Source organism: Arachis hypogaea, chromosome 8 (assembly GCF_003086295.3).
Source record: "Arachis hypogaea cultivar Tifrunner chromosome 8, arahy.Tifrunner.gnm2.J5K5, whole genome shotgun sequence".
Classification (NCBI taxonomy): domain Eukaryota; kingdom Viridiplantae; phylum Streptophyta; class Magnoliopsida; order Fabales; family Fabaceae; genus Arachis; species Arachis hypogaea.
This window is the reverse complement of record NC_092043.1, coordinates 34,885,140-34,896,051: the sequence shown is the minus strand read 5'-3', so window position 1 is coordinate 34,896,051 and position 10,912 is coordinate 34,885,140. Positions and strand designations below refer to the sequence as shown.

General features: G+C 30.1%; 1 protein-coding gene across 1 annotated transcript; it reads left to right on the top strand.

Moving 5' to 3' along the window:
• The first annotated feature begins 7,386 nt into the window (after nt 1–7,386).
• Nucleotides 7,387–10,066, top strand: LOC112707188 (transcription factor bHLH30). The gene is made up of 2 exons (XM_072201210.1): nt 7,387–8,370; nt 9,292–10,066. The coding sequence occupies exons 1-2, from the start codon at nt 8,113–8,115 to the stop codon at nt 9,763–9,765; spliced, it is 732 nt and encodes a 243-aa protein (XP_072057311.1). The 5' UTR covers nt 7,387–8,112; the 3' UTR covers nt 9,766–10,066.
• The last annotated feature ends 846 nt before the right edge of the window (nt 10,067–10,912 follow it).

Sequence of the window (10,912 nt, the reverse complement as noted above, 5' to 3'; positions counted from 1 at the left end):
GATAAAGACAAACACAAGAAAGTTACAAGTACTGCAGGTAGCAAGTATACATTTAACATAGCAAATGCAATTAAGCGCACTCATATAATGCACAAACAAGTAATTCAAGTAATATGCACATGATGCATGCCTGTCCTATGGCTGATGAGTCTCATTTGTCGGTTATCAAGCCAACCCGACAAGTTCGGTTTGCTAAACCTTTGGACTGTCCCCCGACGTGCATCCCCAAGAGTCTATGCATAGCTTTTTCTCAAATAAATCAATATTGCTCAATGGGGGTTAACATTCCCGGGAATTTATAAGTGCCCGGTCACCCTTACGTCGTAGGGTCAACAGAATATCGAGTTTTCAACCTGGTGCAGGTGATAGCAAGCCACGGTACTTTACCCAGGGACTCTTGTATCTTCTATTATTTAGTTATTCAAGCCAAGTACCATACATGATCATCCGTGATATTTCATAATCAATTAATCACTTTTCAGCCTTACTTCACCTCCAAGTTATCCCCATTTCCTAACTTCATCTGATTATCAGGTATAATACTATTATTTATGACTAAAGGAATGAAAATAGATGTTTATAAGTTTGAAATAGAGTTTAAAACTCAGAAAACCATGTTTGCTGAAAAAGGGGCCACGCATACGCGTGGTTCATGCGTGCGCGTGGGAGTATAAAATGGCAGCGTGCGCATGCATCCCCTTGTCATGCGTACGCGTAGGTGAATACTTCATGTCAGGCGTACGCGTGAGACAGGCGTGTGGATATGTATGCTGGTCCATTACTCGTACGCATAGGGCTACCCGTGTACGCACAGTTAAAAATTTCATGCCAAGCGTACACGTTGATGTACGCTTTTCCAAAATTTGATTAGGCAGAAAGCTGCAGAGTTCCATAATTTTTAACCAAACTTCCGACACACATAATTTAATCACTTTAAATCATTTTTAATCCGTTCTTCGAACAGCATAAACTTCACGAACCCAATTTTCATTTAAAATAAGTTGAAAACAAATTGAGAGTCTGGAAGCCAAGTTATGGCTCGCCGAAGTTCGGCCCAAAACCAAATTTTGCAAAATTTCCAAACCTCTTTCATTCAAAAACTCTATCCTTTTCACCACCAAACCTGCATTTTTTTCAATTCAACATACCCCTTCTCATCATCATAACAATCATCATAATAAACCTACCTCAAAACAACAATTATACTCGTACAATATTCAAATCCATCAACCAAAACTAACCAAAAACCATAATTCACAAATCTTAGGCTTTTAACACAAAATGTCCTTTCTCATCTTTACATACAACTTTCCAAGCCACAAAATCCTACACCATTTCATCAACCAACATACAACAATGTTGCACAATTTCACACTTCAACACTTTAAAACCAACATACAACAATGTTGCACAATTTCACACGTCAACACTTTCATATACACTTAATCAATATATACATAATCATGTCATCATCAACTCAATATTTATCACCCTACTATCCTTTCAACAACAATTACCTCCACATAACCAACTTACATCATAAATGTTAAAGACACTAAGCATTGTACACCTCCATGCGTTCCAACTTATCCTAAGGCCACTTAACCTAAGTTTTCACAAAACATTATATATCAAATGCAAGAAACATAAACCATACCTTGGCGAATTTTTACGTATTGTCCAAGGCAACTCACCAAAATAAACACAGCCCTCAAAAGGTTCACTAAAACAGCTTCCTCCAAGTTCCAATATCCACAATTTCAAGTTCTAATTATTTATTCACAACCTAATACACATCCATAACACATATATACCCAATTTAATACCCAATGCTTAAATTCAGTAAATTAAATAGGATTTATGGTATCCTCACCTTACCCAAGCTTCATATAAGTAAGAGTGAACGTTTTCCTTAAGCTAATTGGATCCTAAAACATCAAAGAGTAAAGAAATTTAATACCTCTACTTAATTTTCAAAAATTGGGGAAGAAGAGGCTGGGAATGAATAAGAGAGTTACCTATGAAATTGTTTCGGTAGAAACGTAGAGCCTGACGCAGTGGTTGAGCGGTCGCAAACGATGCAGCAATCGAAACTCGGACGGAAGAGATACGTGGATTAGAAGTTGACGTAATGGTTGGAGAAATTTCTTTCTGCTCTCCTCTGTATGGCTTCAGTGTATTCTTAAATGAAGAGGAGGAAGAAGAGTTCTTGGCTCATTTAAGTCTTGGGCCGGTTGGACTCACGGGTTTGGTTTGGCCCGGTTTTACTGGTTTGTTCTGTTCGATCTAATATTGGACCGAATTTTTTAAAATTAGTGTCAAAATTTTCGTTTCGATGAATTTTATCCTAATTTAATATAATATTCGTATTTCTAATCTTCTTTATTAAAAATTAATTTATTGACTAATTATTTATTAATTTAAGAGGGTTTATAATATCTCTTTATTATTAATTGTATTTTTTTCATATTTTCTTTCGTAATTAGATAAAAAATTTAATATTAATAATGTTTAAATTTTATTTGATACAAAATTAAATATATAATCTATAGATGTGCAATAATTAATGTTACAGATATAAACCAAAGCTTTTTATATTTACGAAAAAAATATGTACCTACTTTTTCTCATATTAAGACATTAATTTATTGCATGTTTTTTCTTTAATTAAACTAGTTATTTTGTGAAATTTTTTATTTTATACTTTTATTTAGTATTTGCATAAATAAAAAAATATAAACTTAAATATATCGAATAATATTTTTTATTAAATAAATCTTAAATATAAATAAAAAAATCAATATTTCCGTGCATTGCAGAGATACATATACTAGTATATAATACAACTTATTGTAATTTTTAGTATCTGCATTATTGTTATGATTATTAATTATTAATTATTCATAATAAATTTGATTATGGATTATTAAATAATTGAATAATTCACTCACTCAGCAGTTATCAAATAAAATATTCTGCCCCGAAATAATGTTACAAGTTGGCTAAAAAATTCTGCTGTCTCTTTTGTTTTTATTCAGGACTTTTTGTACCTGAAGTATGTTATCAATTTGTCATAGATAGAGCGTCATCTGTTAGTAAAAAACTAAAAAAATAAAAAAAGTAGACTCAGTTGTGAATAATATTGTGCCATGTTTTGTACTCACAAGTCACAAGATTACACAATCTGAAATAATAGGCAAAGCCGAAAGTGTCACGAATAAAAAAGTGTAATCTTTCTTTTCTTCTCAGAGGTGCACCCCAATTCACCTAATCTATAATGAGAAGTAAAGTCTTATTTTTCTTCGCCTTTATTTTCTTAATAATTTTTTGGGGACATTTTTCTTAATATAAGTTATGCGTATCAAATGCCTCTCTTTTATGGGTCTGGGAAATGAATATCTGTCTGTCTCTCTCCACATCCAATGCTACATTGCTTGGGCCTATACAGTGAAGCTCGTGGGCAAGGTAAGAATTGATACGAAACTGGTTGTGCAATGTTCAAAACACATATAAATGGTTACCTCTATTGGGCCGAATGCCAAAAATGAGGAAATATGTTGAGCCCATATATTAGTGCCTCATATAAAGTATTTAGATCAACGGGCTTTCCTTCTGTCACAAAGGTCTCTTAGAAATAATAAATGTTAACCAACTTAAGATAGTCGACCGGTTAAGCAAGTGTTCGTGGTTGAATTTCACTTTATATACGCAGTAGTTTATTGGTCTACGACAAATTCTTAAATAGAATTCAGATTTGTAACGGATTAGTTCTTAATTTATTAGACTAAAAAATACCATAAAAGACTAGAAAAAATGATAAATGTTTTTTTAATTTTAAATCCTTAACTAACTTTTTTGTTACTCAATTTGGATTAGTGGAGTAGTTTCGCTTTATCCATGCAAAAATATATTGACCAGGACAAATTATTATAAAATGCGACTTACCAAAATTTCTCAATACTTCTTAGGTAAAAAAAAAAAAAAATTAGTTCCATTTTAAAGGGGAAAAAATAGTGTGACTTTTCCCTTTTCGGAGTAGACATTAGACAATATATCACTACCGTCTAAAAGAATTTCTCAAAGTTTGAAATCTCAAAGGTATCCAAAAAAGCTTGATGATAAAATTTTTGCCCATCCATTTTTTAGTCAATAAATAAGTTGGAGTTGGGATGTACTTAATTATTATATTACGTATAGGAGACGTTGATTAGAGGGGGTGATTAGCACCACAAACTTATATTTGAGAGCCGATAACAATACTTTTTTAACATAACCTTTCTTTTGCCGATCAATTTCTACGTAGAAACCTGACGTACACGTAAGGTTTGAATTGGTTTACCATATATCTATCTATTTTATAGTGGAAATTATAGGGAAGGATTTATTATATAATTTTTTTGGTTAAATATCTTTTATCATGTATATCAATAAAAATATTCTTTATTATTTATAGAATTTGAATATAATCTTTTGATTAAATCGTAAACTACTTATTATTTTATTAACTAATTATATTATAATTTTATATGTTTAATAAATGAAACCGTGAATTAATATTTGTGCCTATTAATAATTTAGTAGAATATAAATCAAATATTACCGTGACTCCGTAAGACGATGTACAAAAGTGGCGTGTATGAAGATGATGATCAACTTCACATAAATAAAATAGAAAAAATGAACACTATGTTTTTTAATATTTTTTATTTTAGTTATCCAACTACGTTCAAAAACGTGAAATACCTTCCTTCTAATGATTGGTAGCTTAACTTATGATAATGTCTGTTTTGGGTAGGATTAAGCCAATAACCAATACAATTATTCCATGTCCCAATAAGCCAATAACCTATACAATTATCCACAAGTAAAATTATTAAAAAAAATTATAGGTAAACAACTCCTAACAAATTAATTTTAAATAATTACAATTAATAATTATTAATTTTATATTTTTCAAAAAATAAAATTTAAATAATTACTAATTAATAATAATTAAATTAGTATAAAATATAATTTAAAAATATTTATTAATTTATTGTTGGCTAAAATAGAATTGAAATCATTATTCAAAACCGTTATTATTTTTACTTACAAAGTTTTAGTTAATTGAATTGGTGATAGTAATTGCTTAGTATATATACTGAATTAGTTGAGTTAATTAAACATCTTTCAAGATCATAGTTCCGTTTATGACATGTCATTAACCATGATGTGATTCACACAAATTAAGCAAGTATATATTAATTTGCACAGATAATAAACCCTGAAGAACGTAACATTAGTGATTTCAAGTTAAGAATCTGGGACCAAAGATTCGAAAGTGAGAAGCAAAAAATCATATTAACAAATGAAATTATAATTTTTCAATTGAACTAGGCTAATCAAATTCTTAATAACAGAATTTGTATATCGATACCAAATAACATCAAGTTCATGGTTTTGCACTAGTGGAAAGTTGAGGACCACCATAAATAGGATTATAAAATAGTATGAGTCACATAGGAACCTTCATGGTCATTTAATTTAAAAAAAAAAGTTGTGTGAATCTAAGTGGCTTTGTTCAAATAAAGGTATGTGTTTAATTTTTGTGTCAGCATCAATGACGTGGAAACGGATCACAATTCTAATTGTCAAATGAAAGTGATTTGGTTAAGGCCTAAGGCCTAAGGGCATTAATTAGTTTAATTTCTTTTTTAAAAAAGTGATTAGCTGGCTCTTAAGCCTAAAGGGGTTCCCATCTAAAATTGGCTTTGCCTAAATAAAGCTTTCTATTGTTCAATTAATTAATTAATTAATTAAATGACCACAACACATTCCCCCACGAATCACTGTGCATGATTCCAAAAGAAAATTCAAGACTAGTGTGCGTTTGCAGATTTGGAAGAGCCACAAAACGCAAATTGCGGCAATTAATTTAACCAATTTTGAGATTACAAGTAATCCCAATTACTGCTAATCCACTTTCTATATTGGAATGTCCCAATCACCATCTTTATTTGGATTTAATTTTATATTTTTTTAAAATAAAAAATACCATACAAACATCTAATTTGGTCTTGTTATATTAATATAATTATTTTATTCAATTATTTATATTTTAAATGTTTTATCTGATTAGTATATATTTTTTTATTAAACTTTTTTCATAATTTAATTGAATAAATCAACACCCCCTTATTATATGCATTAATTTAAAGACTTTGAGCAATTGAAAGCTAATGGCTCAATCATGCTTAGGATTCCCTTCAAAATGTGCTAAATTAAGGATTTGTCATCATTCATAATATGTACTTTTATGAATCTTACCACTCTTGAGGGTATTTTTTGTTATGTGCCACTATGTGTGTGTGTGTGGACAAATATTGTTCAGTTCCATAAAGGTTAATTTGGGTGTATATTAATTCAGACAAAAATTATCCAACTGTGAATCTTAAGCACTCAGAACTCAAGAGGTTTAAATTTGAAGACTTTTGGCACTTTTCTTAAGTTTCTTTGGCTTTGATGCTGGATGAATGTGAAACTAGATTTGGGTTTCTGTCGGATACATTGACATTGTGGCTAATTTACAAATATGGAGGGTAAAGTTTTTGAAACATAAAATTAAAATTAAATATCAACATACATGGATGGACCACTAAGTTGGACATTACTATGCAATTGTTGGACATACCACCAAATTTTGTGAATATTTTGAGCCTTTTTTCCGTTTGTTTTTTACTCTATCTTTTTGGCTTTTGAGATAATGCATGATGATAGAATATTATTTAGCATTTTTTTAAAATGAATTTAAATACATAGAATATTATTTATATGTGAATTTGTACAAAAAAATCTCAAAGACAATAAGACAAGGTGTTAATCAGCCTTTTAATTATATATACCTAACATTTTCTATTCTCTTTGGTAGCGTTTGGTGGAGAGATAGAGACGGAAAGACTGAGACTGAGAGATAGAGACTAAGAGACAGAGATTAAAATAAATCTCAGTATTCTTTTCAGTGCAAAGTGGAAGATAAAAATTGAAACAAGAATAAAATTCTAATTTAATTTGTACAAAGAGTAAAATTTGAATTAATTAATTGAAATAAAAGTATTTTAGATATAAAATATTATTAAAGTTTCAATCTCCATCTTTAAAAATTTTAGTCTATTTCCATTTTTTGGAAGTATTGAAATATTGAAATTTTGGGAACAGACACAAAAATTTTAGTATCAATCTCTAAACCAACAAACATGATACTGAATCTCAATTTTCCAATCTCTATCTTAATACGTCAAAAGTCAAAACAAACGCTATCTTTTAAGACTTCTCTAAACATCTCTTTGATTATTAATGCGAGTCATATTAATACGAATCATATGAGTCTTTTAATTTCAGAAAGATATTAATGCGAGTCATATTAGTCTTTTAATTAACTTTTGTTAATATGAGTACCTTTTGTGATTAAATTGAAAATTAAATTTTTCAAAAACTAAATTAAATTATGTGTAATCTTTCAAATACCAATTTGAGCATCAAGATACATAAAAAAGGCAAGAATTTGGTGCTTTAAAAGTGAGAGTAGGAGTAGTCCCACAGCAGCAAATGTAGCAAATCCATAAATAGTACTTCACAAATCACACACTAACACTGCTTTCTCTTTCTCTTTTCTCTCTTTCTCTCTGAAGATCTCTTAGTCTCAGCATAGCAGCAGATCCATCATTCAATCCATCATCACCACAATCATACATCTGAATAATCTGACACACTCACTTCACACTTCAACATACATACATACATACATACATGACAAAACATAAGCCTTTTTACTTTTGTCTCTAAACACAAACACTGCTCTTTCCCTCTTTGTTTTCTTCTTTCTTCTTGTTTTTCTTTGTCCTTATGGAAATTACACAACAACACAACACCACTACCAAACATAAAGCTGCTGCTGCTGCTTCTTCTTCTTCAACAACTTCACCTTATTATTATTCCAAGATTGGTATTGTCTTTTGTGTGCTGTTTAACTCACCAAAAACCTCATATACATAGACATTAATTGTGTTTCTGTTTGTTTGTTTCCTTTTGACTTTTGAGTTTGAGATACCCTTTTGTTTGGTTTGGTTTTGGGATATGGAAATGGAAGGTTTTGCTGCTTCATCAGAGAGGAGTAGTGGTGTTGGAGGTGGGTATGCTTCATCTTCTTCACTGGTTTTGGATAGGGTGAAGGGTGAGTTGGTTGAAGCACCTGTGAAATTAGAGCGCAAGGGTGTGTTCCCTGAGAGAACCATTGAAGCTTTGAAGAACCACAGTGAAGCTGAGAGGAGGAGAAGAGCTAGAATCAATGCTCACCTTGATACACTCAGAACTGTCATCCCTGCTGCTAACAAGGTTTCTGTTTCTTCAATGTAATCCCTTTATTTTTACAATAATATCATCATTTTGATGATGATGATGATTGCTTTTTAATGGTTAATTGCAAATAGTCAATGCTAGTTCCGCTAATCAGTTTATTTTGTTTCATCTTTGGTTGTTTATGATTAACCATATACACAGTTTTATCATTGATTCTGGTTTGTGTTGTTCAATTACTGTTGGACACTAAAAAAGCATTGATGAGATGATTTTTATTGTCTCCAAATGGTTTAGTTGTGAGCTGTGATTGTTGACTTTCAGCAAATCATTTTGTTGAAAGCACAATAATAGCTTAAAGGCTGCTGAAGTTCTGAATGATTTACTGTTTAATATTTTCCCCTTTTTTAATGAGAGCATAGCTATGATCACTGTTCATGCATTTGCAATTTGGCAGTCACTGCATTAAGAAAAAAGAGTAGGTTCTGCATTAAATTTCTTATTTTCATTTTCATTATCTCAATTTGTATTTGGTGGATAAATGAGTAAAGTTTTCAAAGATATGCAGAATATGAAATTAGTAGTCCTTTCAAGGTATTTTTAACAATAATTTGATCCTTCATAGTATGAAATATCCATCAATTAAGAATCAAATTGATGCCAATATATATATTGAAGGGTTTAATTGATGTTCATTTTAAACAATGGAACACTAATCTTGAAGATTAATCTTGATGTTCATTTTTGGACTGGATTGATGATTAACTTGTTCATTTTTAGTGCATTCAAGTTGTTCATATACTTTGAATTATCAATCTTATTTTCATGTCAAATCAAGCAAAAGTTATAGCTGTTACTTAGCATACAACTTTTATTGCTTAAAACTTACTTGGTCAATACCAAGTACTATGATCCAATTTTCTTAGAATGAAAAATCTGAAAATATCTTTTGAAACTCAGATGGACAAAGCATCATTACTGGCTGAGGTTATTAGACATCTGAAGGAGCTGAAAACGAATGCAGCACAAGCATGTCAAGGCCTAATGATACCAAAGGACAATGATGAATTAAGAGTTGAAGAACAAGAAGGTGGATTGAATGGCTTCCCTTATTCAATAAGAGCATCTCTATGCTGCGAATACAAACCCGGCTTGTTATCTGATATAAGACAAGCACTTGATGCCCTTCACCTTATGATAATAAGTGCAGAGATCGCGACGTTAGGAGGCAGGATGAAGAATGTGTTTGTGATAATCAGCTGTGAAGAACAGAGCTTTGAAGATGCTGAGTATAGGCAGTTCCTGGCCGGATCGGTTCACCAAGCTCTTAGGTCTGTTCTTGATAGATTTTCTGTTTCACAGGACATCTTAGAGTCTAGAAAGAGGAGGAGAATTTCTATATTCAGTTCATCATCCTTGGAAGATTTTTTGTAAGAACCTTGTTTTTATTTGGTTTAAGGTAATTTTAAGTCCCCAATATGCATAGCTTATATTATATATCTGGTTATGATCAGGAGATAGCAATGTTTCATGTTTCATGTTACATGAATGAATCATGCAAATGTTTCAGATTGAGCTAGCTAGGTTGGTAGCTGATCAGTGATCACAGCATTTGATGTTTTAACCAATTAGAGAATATGATGTTTTGTATGATATTGTTGAATCTTGTTTGGGGACTTGTTTGGAAAAGTGTTAATAAGTTTACCTGTTAATTATAATATGCTTTGTACTTAAACTCCTGTAATTTTCTTATACTGTATATTAAAGGCATAGTGGAACTAATTGTTTGATAGAGTAAGCTGATGGAGAAAAAAGAATAATATGATAATTGAGATTCAAGGGTCTTAATCAAGCAATGATTCTGCTGTAGTGCTAGTTCCTTCAATTTTCACATTAAAATCTCTTGACAGTGTAGTATATGGAATGAATATCTTACATAATGTGTGAAACATTGTGCTGATGTCTCACATATTATCCATCATGTATTTAATAGAGAATGATGGAATGAAGGTGGATGTTACAATACTCCTCTAATGTTTGGAGTTTTGAAACTCCTTTACAATATCAATATTGTAATGTGTGTTGACACAGTATTTTAACAGGTATTCAATTAGTAGAGCTTTTATTATATATTGATAACATCGTTAAATAATTAATATCAACAAATTATATTTTTTAAAAAGGTTAATATTTAAAAAATTAACGCTAACTTAAAATTATACTTTTAAATAAAAATTATAAAATAATCATAAAATATTAATCTTCCATCTTTATTTATTAAGCAACATTTTTTTAATTAATGTTTTATTAGTGTTAATTTTTTTACTGAAATAAAATAAAAAATTATTATTTCTCATAACAATTTCTTTATTTTTATCTTTTAAGATTTATTTTGTTTTAGAATTTTATAAACTCATTACAATATGATCTAAATTGTACTGGTATATTTTTATTTTTATTTAATTTAGTTTTATTCACATAATTTAAAATTTAAAATTATAAAATTTTTAAATTAAAGTTTAAATAAATATAATTAATTAATAACTTAATTTAATTTAATAAAAATAAACGTATTCGTATT

Bases quoted from the DNA above. Each gene is read 5' to 3' on its own strand.
- LOC112707188 (XM_072201210.1), top strand. From the start codon at position 8,113: ATGGAAATGGAAGGTTTTGCTGCTTCATCAGAGAGGAGTAGTGGTGTT. The intron at 8,371-9,291 runs GTTTCTGTTTCT...TTTGAAACTCAG, and splicing joins TCATCCCTGCTGCTAACAAG to ATGGACAAAGCATCATTACT.